Below are 17,752 nucleotides of genomic sequence, written 5' to 3'. Positions count from 1 at the left end.
CAGTAATTATTTGTTCATTAATGTCTACACGGAGTGCCACGGCTCGATATTTCCAGGTTTTTCCTTCCCGCTTGGAAGACGCATCAGTAAACCAAACATTCTGTAACTGCCCGGAAAATGGAGGGGCCACTTGTATTACGGGAGGGTAACATCTTTGTGGCTCCCTCAGATACCGTGAAGATGTCGCAGTAATGTTCTATCTGGGCATACCATTTTCGAATAGAAGCTCTCTGGGCCACCCCGTCAGGGGGTGGAGTTCCTGCCAAAACTGTTTTAATCACTTTAAATGGGCCTCTGAGCACTATTGGTTGTTGTCGGATAGTTCGTTCAGCCTCTCTCAAGGCTAAACTGACCACAAACAAACCCTTTTCCCAAGCTGTATATCTTTTTTCAGCATCTTTAAAACTGCGAGAATAGAATCCAATAGGTCGAGTGGGTCCTTTGGGGCCCTTTTGCCACAAATGTATCGATAGCCCAGTTTTGGCAAATCCCCATTCGATATGGACTGGGTCTGTAGGGTGAATAGGACCCAGAGCTTGATGGGCAGTTGCTTCAAACACCAACAACTGCAATGCCTCTTCATGAGGCTCAGTCCATTCCCACTGTGCCCCTTTTCGCAATAAGTCATGCAGGGGTCTTGCAATAATTGAAAAATCAGGAATGTGTTTTCTCCAAAACACAAGCAGCCCCAGCACATGCTGTAAGTCCTTTTTTGACTCTGGCATCTTAATCTGATCTAGCGAGGAGAGGGTGTCAGGTGGGATACATGTCATTCCTCCCTTCCACCAGATCCCTAAAAACTTTACTTCACTCGAGGGTGTTTGTGTTTTCTCAGGCGGAATCTTCAGTCCCAAACTTTCCAGATGGGAAATTATATTATCTTGGGTTGTCTGAACCCTTTCTACCTTATCCCCTCCCACAAGTATATCATCGATATATTGGTAAACACTGACCTCCTCCTCTACCTGGATTTTTTCCAGCTCCTGCGCCAATGCATGGTGGGCTAATGTTGGGGAATGCTTGTACCCCTGTGGGAGTCGGGTGAAAGTGAATTGCTGACCTTCCCAAGTAAAAGCAAAACGGTCTTGGTCCTCAGATTGTAGGGGGACCATGAAAAACATGTCCTTAACATCCACCGTCGCCATGATCGGGTGGGCTTGTTCCTGGATTGTAGCTATAAGCTCAGCAATATTCGGTACTGCGGCTGTCAATGGACCGGTGTTTGCATTAAGTCTACGATAATCCACAGTTAGTCTCCACTTGCCATTGGGTTTTCGTACTGGCCACACTGGGGAGTTAAAAGGGGAGTGGGTCGGAACCACGATGCCCTGTCCCTTTAAGTCCTCTAACACAGGTGTTGTTCCCTCTCTGGCCCCCAAGGGTATCGGGTAAGGTTTAACATTCGTAAGCTTCGAAGGGGGAAGTGGCGGCGCAGCTTGTAGCAGTCGAATGTCTATTGTTGGAGAGCCAAACGACCACTGTCTCCCTTTATTATCAATCCAGGTCCTCCCTTTCAGGACATCAAGTCCCAGGAGGTTGAGTGGAAAATCTCCCACAACCATTGTTACCGTGGTAGCAATATCTTCTCCCGGCAATCGTAGGCTGACCATTGCTAACGCCTGTGGTTGAACATTGCCAAATGCATCTGCTACAAACAGTCTCTGTTTAGAAAATTTAACCCCACAGCTAGTAGCATCTTTTGTTTTAATAGCCGAAATTTGAGCCCCAGTATCTACCAAAAACGTGACCGGGACTTGTTTTGGACCCACAACACCTGTAATTAGTAAATCACCCTGGCCGTTCTCGGTGAGCTGTCTGATGTACATCCAGCCTTCGCCCCCCCGCTCACCATCAGAGGACGAAGCATCTAGTTTCCCACCGAATATCGGGGGACATTTGTTTCTGATAAGTCAATTAAAGAGGGTGCACTTGGGGTTATATTTTTAGAACCCGTGTCTTTATCTGCCGATTTATTGGGCCATTCAGACACCAGTTTTTCTAACTTGTCAGTCGGCAATCCATCCATTAAGTCACGTGGGATCCCCTTTTGCCATCCCTTTGCCCACAGACTGCTGCGCTTATTTGGGATGTCCCTCCCTCCAGGTGGTTTAGAGAGGGGTGTTTTCCCATCACCCTCAGGGCGTGGAACCATTTTTACTTCAGCTCGCCTCAGGCCTCTAGAGTCTGTTTTAGTGGCTGGAAGGTTTACAGGGCCATACTTGCGCCCATAATTGATCAATTCTTGGGCGACCTCCCCCCAAGTCCACATCTTCCTATCCGGGGACCGGCAGTGCCGGTCGGGTGTAAGTCCTTCTAAAGCAGCTGCAACTCTTTCGCCCTGAGGTATTGCTTGTATTTTCCCCTGTAACTGTATACCAATCGGCTTTAAGGAATCGGGAAGTCCCCTTATAAGGGGAGTAATTCGCTCAGGATCTACAGGCATCATCATCGGGGACTCCTGCCTAGGCTCCAACTTCCGATCATACATCATCTGCAAGCAAGCTGCCTTATGCACACTTTCCACCAACTGGTCAACAGTCCCCGTGATTGCAAGGGGATCCCCCCTCTCCAAGGGGTTCAATCCCCCCGCCCAATAGGCTGCCCGCTGGGTTAAAGACCAAGGGGTGCGGTAATTCCCGGTAGTTAAAAATACTCCCGGTCCCCAATACGCCTCCGCCTCCTTCTCACTTAACAAAATCTGATCCCCCCCAGATAACGACACTCTCCACACATACTCCGTCTCCGACTCCCTAGGGGTTCGGCCAAAATCCTTTTTTAGCTTCGCCAATTCAGTGGCAGTATAGGGGACCTCCTTGGTTGTAACCTGGGGGAACTGATCCTCCTCATCATCATAAATATACTCGGTCTTAACCAAGGGTCGCAGCGAGGGCGGTTCCAATTTCTCTACTTTTTCTCTTGCTGCCTGCAAGTCGTTAAAAGGATAACCAGTTTCCGATCTTGGGGGTATTTCCTCATGGGCAGTGCCCGCAAGGAGTTGCTCCTTAAGAGCAATCTGCAGATATTTCACCTGGTCTCTCTCTCCTTCAAGCTGTTCCTTTAATTCCGCCACTTGCCCCTGAAGGGACCGAACGAGGTTTTGGAGGGATTCAACAATTAGGGATTCCTCAACGCGACAACGTTCTCTCGCCTCTACAGCAGCGGCTAAACTGGCACCAAGAACAGCACAAACAATCGCTTTTCCTCTTCCAGATCTCACTCTCGCATCCTTTTGCAAAGCACTCGTCCGATCAACCACACTCTGCAAATTATACCAATTTCCCTGAGCCCAATCCATTCCGGGTACAGAGGGTCGTGCATTATGTTTCTCCAAAAACTCAAACAAAACTTCTCTCCCCGAAGGGACAGTTTTAGTATCACTCATCTTTATACAAAGCGGGGAAGCGGTCATCTCAGGAAGGCAGCGCGCAAGTTTCAAACACAAACCCGCCCCCCTTCACTCTCCTGAGAGGTTTCACGTATTTGCAAAACAAAGCGGGGAAGCAGTCTTCTCAGGAAGGCAGCACGTAAGTTACAAACACAGCCCTGCACCCCTTCACTCTCCCGAGAGGTCTCACGTATTTAGAAAACAAAACAGCACGTAAGTTTTAAACACAGACAAAGCGGGGAAGCGGTCGTCTCAGGAAGGCAGCAAAATTCAGCAGTAAATTTCAAACACAGCAAACACAGACCCGCACCCCTTACTTTCCTGAGAGGTCTCACGTATTTGGGAAATAGTACGGCACTCTCGTCTCAAGGGATCCTGTCCGTGACGCCAATTTAATGTCCCGATCCGATGTCGGGAATGTTTCGATATGATCCCAAGAGCGAGATTAAGACACAAAACGAGATCAAATGCCGTATACCCAAAACAGCAACTTTTAATATCAAAAGTAGAAAATTAGTAGCGATAGGATAGAATAGAGTAAAAAGACAGAAGTCAAGCAGGTATTCAGGATAGATTTGCAGGAATAGTCCCCACCATGGATCCGTGGCGTCCCGGGGGTCCAAGTCTCCCGGTGTTCCGGCGGTGGGCGGTCGCTCCGGGATCCGCGGTGTTTCGGCGGGGTCGGCAATCGCACTGGGGTCCTCTTGGCAGTCCCTTTTATTCTCGTTCGAGGGCTGCAGTTTCCATGGCAACGACATGTCTCTGCATTCCTGAGTCTTGACTGTCCAAGCACGTGCCAGCCGGAGATCTTTCACACCTTACTAGCCGGAGATCTCTGTGGCCTTGCAGCCATTCTTATCATATTCAGCAGCCAAAGGAATCCTCGCCCAGATCTTTCACGCCTTGCAGCTGATCTTATCATATTCAGCAGCCAAAGGAACCCTCGCCCAGATCTTTCACACCTTGCAGCTGATCTTATCATATTCAGCAGCCAAAGGAACCCTCGCCCAGATAAGCAGTCTTTGAGACAAAAGTTCTATAATTCAATCTTTCACAGATGTTTCCAGAAATTATCCAAACATAACCATAGTGACTTACCACAAGATACATTTCGCTGAAAGGAGTTGAGTTCTAGATACATAGAGCAAATGAAGGGATAAGGCACAAGATGGACATTCTCATGTTTGAATCTCATCTTTGATACTCTCTCCCATTTACTCAAACCTGATAGCACTAACATTTCAAAGGAGCAGCAGTCCTGACAATGTCTTCTTGTAAAGCCTCAACAGTCATACCACACTGAATATACGTATAAGGGAGCAAATACAATCTGTCAGTATGAACTTTGTGAAAAAACACTAGTAACATATGACAAGAAACTTTCAGCCAGGTGACTCCCACAGCGGGTGATGAACTAAGAGTTATGCTACAGCCCGACACACAGATTGCAGGACAACTCATCATGCCAGGCCTCTGAACTTGCAGTTCGCATCAAGGCCCAGTGCTGGCTGAGCATGTGGATGGACTTCCAAGTCCTAGAAATAGACCTTCGTGAATCAAACACTCCTCAAGCACACAGGCAAAACTGGCAAACCAAGCAGAGGCTTTGTTCGGGTGCCTCCTGTCTGACGATGCTCTTGGCTACCTTCTCTTCCTGGCAGTAACAGGAGTAAGTTGCTATCATATGAACCAGCTTCTGACAGAGAAAGAGGATGACCTCCTTCTCGCCTGTTATTACGAGCTGTGGCAATAATGCAGCCTTCCAAGACTGGAAGGGAATGCCTTGGAGGCGGAAACACGTGGGTGTTCATTACTCCTGGGCACCCAGAACCACAGGAGGTGATGCCAGAGGGCCTGATCTGATTCACAAATTGACGCACCTTAGGACGGAAAAGGCTTCTCATTCAACTAACTTCCTTTTCTCTTCAACAGGAACCTCGAGAGAGTAACTTCTTAACCGTACAGCAACTACAAAAGGAACATTAATTTAATTAAATAGAATTAAATAATTCTTTAATTTAATTATTGTCAATTCAAATTAATAAGCTGCAGAATATGCATCAGACATGGCTAAGTTCTGTCCAGTTGCGCAAGCAATAAGAAAGAGATGAAGGCTAGCTAGGCCCTTGATGCACTCTGATGAAAAAATATCTAGAGGGAGGAGGAGCCTGTAGTAAAGCTGCTGGCCAGAATAATCCAACCTCGAATGTCTCAGCACTTATATAGCAAAAGTGAAATCCCCAGGAAACTACACTCAACAAAGCCTGTGCATGCCAATATTCTAATATTAGCTTCCATATGCCTATGCTGTGCAGTGGCACAAAGCTTTTACAGAGCTGTCTTTTGACAGCAGGCCAGACTGACAGCAGCTAAATGCCCCTGTAAACTCTAGGGAAGAAGGAAAAACTCTGGTGATTGGTCCCAAAGGAGTAAGCGGGATGAGCAAAATAAGGCGAATACTGTGTGGAGGACATTTGCTTCACTTTTATTTCCAGACTTCAAAGACTACATTGAAGAGGGGACCAGGATAACTGGATGACAGTCCTGAAGGCTTTGTGTGTCCAAAAGCCTGTCTAGTCTTCCAACTATCTCAGCTCAACTACTTCTCCTCGTAAAACTCGGTCTGTGAGGTGCTTTTTGCTTCTCTCAGCCATCTATGTTGGTGCGTAAGCACATACTCACATTTGCTCCCACCCAAGAAACAACTCTTATACTCAACATCCCTCCAGGCAACATAAGATTTCATGGGAACACTATCCTGTTCTCTCAAGTTCAAGCTCAAACTTCTTCCTGTACAGACTGAAGACGGCTTTGCAGGTACAGTCCATCCCCAGAGGCTCATGAATATGACTTAATCCTAATGTACCTTAGAAGAAAACTCCTGCAGTCTTCTCTACTAGTGGGCCACTGTTGCTGAGCCTGTAAGGAGCGTTTTATGTTTTATTAACCTTTTTAAGCAATGCACTAGCTTTCCTTGCAATCGCATTAGCTGGGCTTCCTGTGATTTTATATATACACGTTCATTTTCTCTGGCTAAATCTGATTTGGAATGCAGGGGTGTTCATCTGAAAACACTGCAAAACACTCTTTTCACATCAGTTCTCTCTCTGGTGAAGGCAACAACTGAGGAGGATCTTCAGCTAAAGTAAAACTGCAAAGCTTAAAGGTGTCATACTCCAGCTAAAGATCTGCACGCTGCTAGACATGAATGTTGAATTAAGCAATGCCCAACAGATACAAGTCATTGAATCTTTTCTTTTATGAGTAGGAAAGAAAGGATACACGGAAAGATAGTGAAGCGGTCTGTAGAAAATGAATGTAAATCATCAAGATTTCCAAGGATTACTTGAATGCTTCCTGGAGAGGCCAAAAAAAGAAATGAAGGAAGAATATTAACACTATAGCCACAATTCCACTGTCAAGGACAGTTTCAAGGCTTTGGAAAAAAATTAAAATTACTTTACAGTTTGCTTGAATCATGGAAGATCAGGTTGGTCACAAAGTAATGGCATCATTGAAAGAACATCCACTGGTTCCACTAGCTCCACAGCTACAAGGAAAGCATGTGCAATTTAGCATTAGATTAGCCTCTGTCAAGCTAGCTCACCAGTACTGCCATGGCTCCTGAAAAAATAAGAGGGTTTGACAGCTGGTCAAGCCTGAGAACTTAAAAGCAGTGGTCAGGTCTGGGGCTGAAAGAGAAACCATGGGATTCAGAATGAATCTGAACAGGAATCAGAAAGGAATGGGGTGCAACTAGCTTGACAAATAGGGGTTTTCATTTGCCCAATTTTAACAGTCAATAGCGTCTTTGAAATATTTCAAATAAAGGCGTTACTCGTCTACGCGAATTCTGCCTGTTGATGACATCTTTCATTTATGTCTTTTTTTTCACCCTCGTACTCTCCGGAGAAGTTCCCCATTTCTCACACTTGAAATGTTGCATTTGACAAAATGTCCTCAGTCCCATAACAAACAGAAGATTTGCTCAGCCTAACATTCAGCTAAGGTCCCGTGGAGCTGCTTCATCTCCTGCCTCTAACTCCTTGACAGCACTTTCAATGTGGTCGAGATCAGGAGTGCTGTGAAACAGAGAGAGTTAGCCCCATACCAATCAAAAATCAATGGAGGTACATTCATTGTAAGAGTTTAAACAGCAACAAAACATCATTCCCATTGCACAGACAAAATACTTAGCAGGCAGGTGAATTCCTAATTTATTGTTCTTAAAAAACATCCATTATTCCACAAGGACTGTTTCTTGTGAATTTTCTGCCCATTTATATTTTGTGTGTCTGAGGATACAATGGATGAGAGATCAGATGTTTTCAGTTGATCCTCAGTAACATTTAGGATTGTTTTTTTGACAAGATGCCCGCAAACCAGCACCTTTGTCCTCCAACCTATCGCGATTCTGCTCAAGGGCCTAGAAGAAGGAACAGGCAGGACACGTCTCTTAATCCCCTCCACGGTGCAAACCTGCAGAGGAACAGGCCTTCACAGCATTGGAGTCAGGCCCCGTGATGCTGGGAGTTGTGTACTGCCTGCATCAAACTTTGTTTCCAAATATTAACTATATCTTTTGTAAGCCATCTTCTTAAAAGTTGTTTGCTGCTAGGTATTGGCCAACAATAAAATGCACAGGGAGAGATAACATCTTAAAGAAAAAGACGTTCCGGTATATGGTCTGGTAGGCAGCCATTCTCATATTCTCCACATTCCAGGTCCCCAGCCAGAACCTGGTTAGAGATGAGAACCTTCCTTCCTCTTTAAAAAGGCGCTCTCCTTGCCTGATACAGAACAAGTTAATGAAAAGAATTACACAGCACGCTGCAGCAGAAGGACAGGTATCACCCACTCAAGACTTACGCTGTGGTCATGAAGTCTTCATGAAGCAGCAGGGAAACAAAAGGACGATTCTGGAAGGGACTTTGCCGTGGTGAAAAGGAAACAAGGATGGAAAGAATGGAAGAAAGCAAGGCACCATCCAGGGTTTCATGACAAGGATGTCAGACCTGCTATCTGACTGCGGGGGATTCACTGGTTGGGTTGGGTGGGGCTTGGGGAGGAGGGGGTGATTATTTTCTTTTAAGCCTGCAGTGTAGCAATGCAAAAACGGAGTCATCTTTGAATCGTTAAAGAAGGGAAAAACCTTCATTGTTACCTGGTTTTCCCTGGGGATTCCAGAGACCTTCAGTGAAGATGACCTCACTCTAGCAAAAGCCTGCACACATGTGTAGATCATCAGCTCTATGATCAGCTGGGATCAGCTCTTGCAACTCTTTCAATGTTCTTTTGGGAACCTGTCCTCAGATCAGTCACCACCTTATTGTGGGGCAGGGAACAGGATTTTCACTTCCCAAATCCGCAGGCTGACTGATAGCACTGCTTTGGGCATAAGGCTATGTAAGCACTTAGGACTTACTCCTTTACTCTCTCTTATGAATTGGGAGTGAATCCACATGCTTTGAATAAGTACTCCCTATTCACCACAACCATGACACAACGGGGAAGAGTTTGCTGTAAAAGGAGTTGCTTTTGCTATGTTTGACCGTGTTGATGTGAAGACTGACTTGATGAGCTCACTACCAATTCCAGAAGTTATTATGAAACACAAAAGGTGCTGCAAAAGTCTCACGTCCTGTTCCCTCAAGTGTAACAATGAATTACAAGGACTGATGTTGCAATGCACACAAACCGTGAGACACGCGGGGGCAATGACAGACTGCCAAACTCCAACAAATGGAGTGCTCTCTTTACCATCAGGGGATCACACACCTGCAGACTGTTCAGACACATACGCACACTACTGGCAGTGCCTTCCAAAGGGATTATGCTGAGGGAAAGAGCTTAGTCACAGACAAGAGCAGCATTTCAAGGATCTTCTGAACGCTACACGACACCACAAGACAGACAACACAGCTTCCTCTCCCAAATCAACACAGAGAACAAAACAAGGAGGAGGGTTAATCCTCCTGGATCTGACACTATTCCAGCAAAATGCTAATAAGCAAAGCTAAAGAAACAATTGCATTTCAATTCACCCCGAAATAAAGTCATGCAACAGAATTTCAAAGAGCCAGCCCACTTCTACAAAGGAAAAGGGAGACCAGCGCTGCACGAGATTTAATGTAGCTTCACGTCTGGAGACTGCCTAATTGGCATGATGTTCATAGCACACTCCCTTCAATTCTTCTGCAGCTAACAACAGTCACTTCCAGAGTAAACCCAGGCTCTGGCAATGTCTGTGCACATCTGATTGCAAAAGGAAATCCACTCACACTCATGAAACCACTCTATTGGCAGATGCTTGAGTCATTGTCTATGGCATTTTAGCTCTGCTGCAACCTCATTGGCATGAAAACAGTGTTTTTGGCATGGCACAATGCTGTCCTATTTCTCTGATGCAGGGACACTTGCTGACTCAAAAGGATCTCAGTCTTGGTTTCTGCATGGTCACCACCATCTGAAAAGAGATTTAACCCCAACAGTTTATAAGACTTTCCAAAAGCCTTTGAGGGCATCAACCCTGAACTGCTGTCTGCTGATGATCACAGCCTTGAAGGATGTACACAGGGAGCCAGATTATGCGGAGCCACTGCTTTGGTTTTTTTTAATTAATATTTACGAATACTGTCATTATTAATTATTTATCACAGGCTGAGACAGCTCAGATCAAGTTTGAGCTCTACAGAACACCTCTTCAGCAGGACACAATCTATAAGCACCTGGTTTGGACTACTACCCTTAAACCTGAGCAGCTCCATCTCCTTTTCCCAGAGTAGCACAAACTTCTGTGATTACTATAGCCCGCAGCCTCCAGGATTCTGAGTCCTCTCTCAAATTAAAAGCTCCAGAGCTCCTTGAGTGAGCTGGTCAAGGTTCTGCCCACTCGCAAAAGCACTTGCCCATCATCTCTGCGTGTCTGACCAGCAGACACAAGCAGATTCCTCCAGGACAATACCCTCAGGGAAAGTCTTTTTTTCACCTCTAAAAGATCACCCTCCTTTCTTGTTTGGCATCTTCCCCACCTGACCACTCAGGACCCTGTGCTTTAGTTACTTTGCTGGCCACTAACTAGAACTTCCTATTTGAGGCTTACCACACAACTGTTACCTCCCACAACCCTCCTACTCATTGTCCCCTGCACACCCAAAGGCTCTTTTCCTTTCTCTTCCTTGCATGCCTGTGGTACCACAGACTAAAATACTCTCCCTTCACTCTCATTTCTCAGGCTTGACACTACAGTGCCTTCTAGAAACTGAGAGAAGCGGTCATCCTGAAAGTCCTGCTCAGCCCCTCCACCTGCAGGAGAGGCACGCTGTTGTTTCAAAACAACAGGACAGGTTTGTCACAAACACATCTGAAATAGGAGTGGCAGCAGAAAGGGAACCTTGAGAGAAAAAATCTCGAGAGCACAACAAACATCTACTGCCAGCAGCCAGTGGGAGCTTCCAAAGCCTCTTCCTACACCCACACTTGAGCGCTAGATTGCAAGGCCAGCGAAAGGCACATTGCTAACAGCAGACAGCCCAAGAAATATGTACATACGTTGAGTACAGAGCTCCAAGGCTATACTCGTTTTGGCTGGGATAGTCAATTTTCTCCATAGTAGCTAGTATGGGCTATGTTTTGGATTTGTGCTGGAAAGAGTGTTGATAACACAGGGATGTTTTCGTTACTGCTGAGCAGTGCTTACACAGAGTCAATACCTTTTCTGCTCCTCACACTGCCCCACCAGTGAGTAGGCTGAGGGTGCACAAGAAGTTGGGAGGGGACACAGCTGGGACAGCTGACCGCAACTGACCAAAGGGATATTCCATACCATATGATGTCATGCTCATCAATAAAACCGGGGGAAGAAGAATCATAGAATCATTCAGGTTAAACCATTACAAAGGGTCTAGAGCTTCTCAGTTAAACACTTATAAAATTTCAAAATGCTGCCAGTAAAAACAGCTTCTTTTTCCACTGAAGCACAAAATCCACACGTGGCAGTGAAACAGGGTCATTTTTTAGAGCTCAAATTACTCTCTTACGCCAATGCTCGGCCTGTGCCAGTGCAATAGTAATTTTTAAGTGGCCACTTTCACGGCCAGTGAAAGAAGGCAAGAAATGAGGAGCCCCCAAGATCTGAATTTAGGGTCTTGTATTAACCCACTGCTACCTGCAGTCATCAAACTGCAGGTTGACTTTTCAGCTTTAACGTGCTTACCTGCTGAAGCTGCCATACCGGATTTTAAATTTGTACACCAGCCTGCCTGCATGAAGAAACCTCGTTTCAAGCAACGGACAGGTAAATGGTTTCAACAACATCTTTCTTTCTCCCTGAATGCCAGCCTAGGGAAGCAGGAGAGTCAAAGGTAAATTACTAAAACCCTTCACCACATCTCATTCTGTCATACGAGAAGAAAGGCTTATGTGCAGTTTTTGCTCTAGAGGACATCTGCAGAGAGAACAGATTTCCTACCAGCATCTCCTACAGTCAGAGAATCGCTGATTCAAGTGCCCATTCCAAGACAGCAGGGTATTTTGGGGCAGGATCAGAGGACAGGCTAAGAGCTGATGGCGGCCCCGCCTTCAGCTGCCCTGCTCCGGAAATGTCACTACCAACGTCCCTGAAGCTCTGCAGGCCTCTCGCCCCGGGGCTGGCAGGAGAGCCCGGGCAGGACCTGTCGCAGCCCCTGACCGACACAGGCTGTGAGGGTCACCCTGGTGCTGTGGGTCCCGGCAGCCCCTGCGGGCACAGCACTCGGTTCTCTCCGCACCCGCACGTCTCCCCGGTGCCCCCGCCGCCCCTCGAGAGCCACCAGCGGCAGGCAGTCCCCTGCTGCCCCGCAGCCCCGGAGGCGGGCGGGAGGGGCCGGGGCTGGCCGGGCCTGCCGGGGGAAGGCCGTGCCCCGCTGCGGACGCCGGCCCAGCGCCCTGGCCTGCCGAGAGGGGAGACGACGACGCCTCCTCAGCCCTGCTGCCGGCCTGCGAGGCCTCCAGGCAGCCCCGGCGCTGGCGACCACCGGGCAGCCCACCGCCCCACTGGAGGGGAGGCGCCCCCGCCACGGCCCCCGGCCCCGCTGCCCGCCCTTGCCTCAGGCGGGGCCGGGCCGGGGCTGCGGCCACAGCGGAGCCGAGCCCAGCCGAGCCGAGCAGCACGAGCGGCGCCGGCAGAGGGCCGCGCCCCCCAGCGGCGCGGAGGTCCGCGCCCCGCCGCTGGGCGAGGGGCCGGTGCCCGCCCGGGGCAGGGGGTCCCAGCGGTGGTGCCCGAGCGGGGGCGGCTGCAGGCGAGGCCGGGCTCTCCTCGGGCTGCTGGCGGTGACGAGGGGCTGGCGGGCAGGACTGCGCTGCCAGGGGTGGGTTGGCAGCCCTGCGTGCCCGCGTCCTCCCACTGGGCACAGCCCTGCCGCTGGTTTGGGGGAAAGCCCCCGACTGGCATGGTCGTGCCTTGAGCTGATCGGGTGGGCCCGAGCGCGACCGACTCCTGGCTGTGTGCACCGGGACGTGGCCAAACTCTGACCACCGGGGACAGGGGATGGCCTCTGCGGTGTCTCTGACGAAAGCTGCCCCGTGGGGATGCCGGGGGGTCTCCTGGTCTAGTCAGAGATGGCTCCGTGCGGATGCCTGTGGAGAGGACCCCCGCCCGCACACCTCAGGTGCGGACAGGACAGCTTGTTGGTGAGTTTTCTGATCAAGGGGGACCCCATTTCAGAGACCCTGGCGACGCTTGCTCAGCAGCCCATTGCTGCATCATTCGCACAGCAGGACTCTGGGCAGGTCCCTGGGGACGCTGGCGACTGGCCCCAGCTGCAGAGGGGAAGGGTGGACATGGCATGGCGTGACGTGTCGTGACATGGCACAAAGTACCCTGTGTGCCCCAGCTCAGCAACCCCTTTCCAGCCCTGGTGTAGGTGTGGGAGGGGCCAGAGGGGCAGGACATGCTGGTGGCGGGTGCTGGAGGTGGCCAGGGCTGTGCTGCAAGAGAGGGCGTCGCAGGTGTGCGGCGGGATCCAGGATACACCTTACTTGCCACGAAGGAGGCTGGGGGTCGATCCTCAGCTGCTGCAACAGCTCCTTTTATTCCCTTTCTGCACCACAGAGCTCCCTGCTGCACTTCTGCTCTGGGTCACCAGGGCTGCCACCTCCCTCTGCTCCAGGTCCCCATGGCCATGTGCTGCTCTACACCAGCTGCTGCTGCTGCTGCACTTCAGAGGCAGTTGCATTTTGGGGCTTGGAGTGCCTTGGGTTCCAGTGTGAGCACAAAGTATCAGAGGAGTTGGCCTTTACCTTGTGGCAGGTCTTGCTACTAGTTTCAAAGGGTAGTCAATGTTAACTCTGGTGCCTAATGATAGTCCCTTGACAGTGGCCCTGGTAGCTCATCCCTTTCTCTCCCAAATTGCAATGATGTCATGTTTGCCTTTTCTTGGTTTAGGCACCTTTCATGCAAAGATTCCCAGAGATTTTTTCATTCCTCTGCCACACACACAGAGTGGGATTCCTGGAGGGCCACAGAAATGCAACAGCAGCAGCATTAGTCTCATCTGGGTTTTTTGAGAGGAAACTCCCTCTTAGAGAGCTGTCTTGAGCCTTTCTGGCAGCCACGTTTTACTTCTGAAACAGACACAACTGAAAAGCTCCGATGATCAGTGACCTAGGTGAGCAATGATCAAACAAAAGCCACTTTTTATCCCATGAAAGCCTAACAGTGACATTTGTCATTGAAGAACAATGTCCCTATTAGTTCTCTTGTGCCAACCACAAAAACAGATTTTGGTACAAAAGAAGAGGCTTCTGATTAACTAAATAAAAACCTAAACAAACAACTAAAGCAGACACTGATCTGCCTTCTTGGGGCAGGACAGTCAGAGTGTCACTTTGCTCTGTAAAGGACATCCTTTCCATTAAAATGAAGAGCTCCTCCTTGATGAACCATGAGGCAGTCAGTTCTCACTGGCTTCTGCCGGCAGCCCAGCCTCGGGATCCCAGACAAGTGCTTGCAGCACTTTGGTGCTTCTAGGGAGCACCTGGACTCCTCCTGCCTCTCAGGAAATGTCTATAAATCCCAAACATCGTTCTCGTAAAAAAAAAAAAAAGATGGTGTTCATGTCAACCTACAGGGAATGAGAAGGTCTTAAGCTTCTGGAATAACAATTTGCATTTTATTATCCAAAAAACCAGTAGACTGTAAGCAGAGTCGGGAGACAAACAAAGTTGACATGGAGCCTCGCAAAAACTGCTCCGCCCTGGCGAGACCCCATCTGCAGTACTGTGTCCAGTTTGGGGCTCCCAAACAAATACATTAAAAAAAAGTCACTGACATACACAAGCAAACCAAGTGGAGGCCATCAAGGTGACCAGGGGCTGGGAGTAGAGGATGCATGAGGAGAGGTGGGGGGAGCTGGATTTATTCAGTCTGGAGTAGCAAAGGCTTGTGGAGATCCCAATTGCTGCCTTCAACTACCTAATAGCAGAGTGCAGAGAGGACAATGCTGGGTTCTTCTTAGAGGTGCATGGTGATAGGACAAGAGGCAATGGGCACACGTTAGAACATTGGAAACTCCAACTAGGTACATGAGGGAGAAAAACTACCATGAGATGGGTCATGTACTGGAACAGAGCCCAGAGAGGCTGTGGGATCTCCATCCCTGGAGATACTGGAAGCTCAACTAGAGGAGGACCTGAGCAACCTCTTCTAACTGAACCTGCCTGGGGTGGGAGGCTGGTTTAGAGACCTCCAAAGGTCTCTTCCTACCTACATCATTCTGTGATACCAGCAGTTAACAGTTATCAAGAAAACTTCAGATACATTTCAATGAAACCAAGTGGGCGAACACACACTACTGCACACAGCTAATATCGTGTGAAAGGAAAACCCTGTTAGAAAAGGAGAAGAAGACAAAGGGTCAGTATACTAGAAGGTAACCAATTATATACCCAGGCCCGCAGTCCCAGGACATGCACCTTTTCTACTTCACCCTCCAGCTTTCTCATTGCACTCCACATCTTTGTGTAGGAGAAGAGAAGGCAGGACACGCCCCAAAGGGATGAGTCTGTTTGGAGGATAACTTCTGAGGGTCTGCTCAATGCACAGAGCAGACATTTGCTCTTCACCTCATCCTGAGCAGTTCTAGCAATGCACAGACAGGCTGCCAGCTCTCCCCAGGCTGCTGGTGGTGACCGAGGACCTCCCTCCCTCTGCAGCATGTCCTGCGAGTGCCTTTCTGACTGCTGAGCTGGGGGAGTACACGCTGGGGGACAAGGCACCTGGTGAGGGTGGTGGAGGACAAAGGCCAAGTGGGAAGTGTCCTGCTGGAGTATTCAAAGCAGTGGCAGCAGGTGACAAACCTGTGTGGAAAGAAAAACAGTGTCTACCTTACAGAGATTTCGGCGCATGTAGAGACAGATTTCCAAGTCTCTCTGCAACTCTGACAATCTGCCAGGTAAGGTCAGTGTTTCCAAAGAGCTCATCTTCCCAAAAAAGAGAATTAGGTTGGAAGGGACCTCTGTAGGTCGTCTGCTCCAACCCCCTTGTCTCAAAGCAGGGCCTTTTAGCTTCGACATGAAACCGCGGATGAATGTCGCTACCTTACAAATACAGAGGGCTATTCATTACGGTTGCACTGGCTCTGGGCTCCCACACAAGGACTACAGAAATGCAAACCCAAAGGACAGCCCCTGTTGCCAAGAGCTCACTCATCACGTAAGGACAGGTACCCAGCTCTCCCTCCAGTCCCAGTGTCCCTGGACACATGGCTCCTCTCCTCGCACAGTCCGATGTACAGCATCAGGTACAGCAGCACAGCCTGCCCAGGAAAACAACTGCAGATCAAGTGGGCATTATGCAAGAAAATCACGCCAACATATTTGTCCAGAAATAGGAATGAATACCCTCCCTCAGAGTAATGTCCCGACCGTGCTCCACGAAATCTACAGTCTCCTTAGATGCTGGCTGGAGCAAGCTAAGAAAATCTGAATGCCAACACCCATCAGGTTTCTGTGTTCAGCTCTAGAAAAGATTCCTGTTCGTCCTGTTTTCCTGTTACAGGAAAGCCAGTGTTATCTTTGCAGGGCAGGAAACAAAGCTTATCTGATATACACTTAAGTGCTACATGAAGTCAGAGCACAAATCTTTACAAAAACGGGGGTGGGGGGGAAGCCCGGCCCAGCCCCTTGGGAGCCCCGAGTGTCCCCAGGGAGCACAAAGCCTGGCAGCTGCCCTTCCTCACGCTCCTGTCCAGCTCCTTCTGCCAGCTCCTCTCTGGAATAGCAGGCACCGGCATCCTCAAACATCCCGGGGGCTGGGCCGGGAAGACCCCTGCCAGAGACAGCCCGAGGTGGTGCTGCCCAGAGCCCACCCAGCCCCGCTGTCCTCCCGCGGCACCCACCCTCACCCCAGCCCACGCCTTCTCCCCCGTGGGTTTGTTCCCGCGGCAGCTGCAGCAGGACCACGCTGCTCTCCAGCCCCAGCGTGCGGGGCAGGGCTGCACGAATGGAGCCCAAGGGGTCTCGTCCTGCGGGCCGAGACCAGCGGAGACCTGCGAGGGAAACCGCCGCGTACATCGCACGGACGGGAGCAGCAGCAGCAGGAAAATGCTCCAGAATTGTTCCACTCTCAGGGCAACGCTTCACGAGTGGGATGTACTGTCCCGAGAGCGGGGCTAGCCCAGACGCGGCTGGCTAACGAGCCCGGCGGCAGGGACAGGCTGGCCAGCAGCGCTGAGCACAAGGCAAAGGCTGCCGCGGGTGAAGCCAAGGGCGGGTCCAGGCTTAGCCCTGGCAGGCACTGTATGCCTCTAGGGAGGGCCGGAATAGGGAGAATCGGCTCAGTCCCTTTGCGTCCGTGGCCTTGCCATCAGGGCAATCGCTGCCAGAGACACAGGGACCCAGCCCCCCACTCCCCGGCCCCTGGCAGTGTCCCTCTCCATCTGCCCACTACCCTTGCCGCGGGCGGGAGGTCTCCCCGCCGGAGCGCAGCGGGACGAGGAGCTGCAGCGCCCGGTACGCGGTGCCGAGGGGCCGGTTCCTGTCCACCCTCCCTGCGGCTGGAGGAGCCGCACCGCACCCGCAGGCAGCGCTGCCCGCCCTGCCCGCCCATGCCGCTGCGCCCCAGCCGGCTCGGCTCGGCTGGGATCCGCTGGGCTCCGCTCGGCTGGGCTCACCTGGGCACGGCTCGGCTCGGCGCTCGGCTCTCGGCTGGGCTTGGCTGGTTTCGGCTCGGCTGGGCTCGGCTGGGCTGGGCTGGGCTGGGCTGGGCTGGGCTGGGCTCGGCTCGGCTCCGCTCGGCTGCGCCTGGCTCCGCTCGGCTCGGCTCGGCTCTCGGCTCGGCTCGGCTTGGCGTCTCCCAGAGGACGGAGCCGGGGCAGGAGGACGGGTACA

The 17,752-nt window shown here is 50.3% G+C and overlaps 1 protein-coding gene across 1 annotated transcript; it reads right to left on the bottom strand.

Annotated features, from left to right (window-relative positions):
* Positions 1–4,436: 4,436 nt before the first annotated feature.
* On the bottom strand, positions 4,437–11,922 carry LOC142086041 (membrane-anchored junction protein-like). Its single transcript, XM_075158502.1, has 5 exons — positions 11,856–11,922; positions 11,601–11,725; positions 6,993–7,009; positions 6,668–6,742; positions 4,437–4,609 (listed from the first exon to the last, which is right to left on the bottom strand). Exons 1-5 carry the CDS (start codon positions 11,859–11,861, stop codon positions 4,437–4,439), a joined length of 396 nt encoding a protein of 131 aa, XP_075014603.1. The 5' UTR covers positions 11,862–11,922.
* Positions 11,923–17,752: the final 5,830 nt, after the last annotated feature.

This window comes from Calonectris borealis, chromosome 10 (genome assembly GCF_964195595.1).
Source record: "Calonectris borealis chromosome 10, bCalBor7.hap1.2, whole genome shotgun sequence".
NCBI classification, from domain to species: Eukaryota; Metazoa; Chordata; class Aves; order Procellariiformes; family Procellariidae; genus Calonectris; species Calonectris borealis.
The sequence above is the reverse complement of the archived record's forward strand: the minus strand, read 5'-3'. Positions and strand labels throughout refer to the sequence as shown.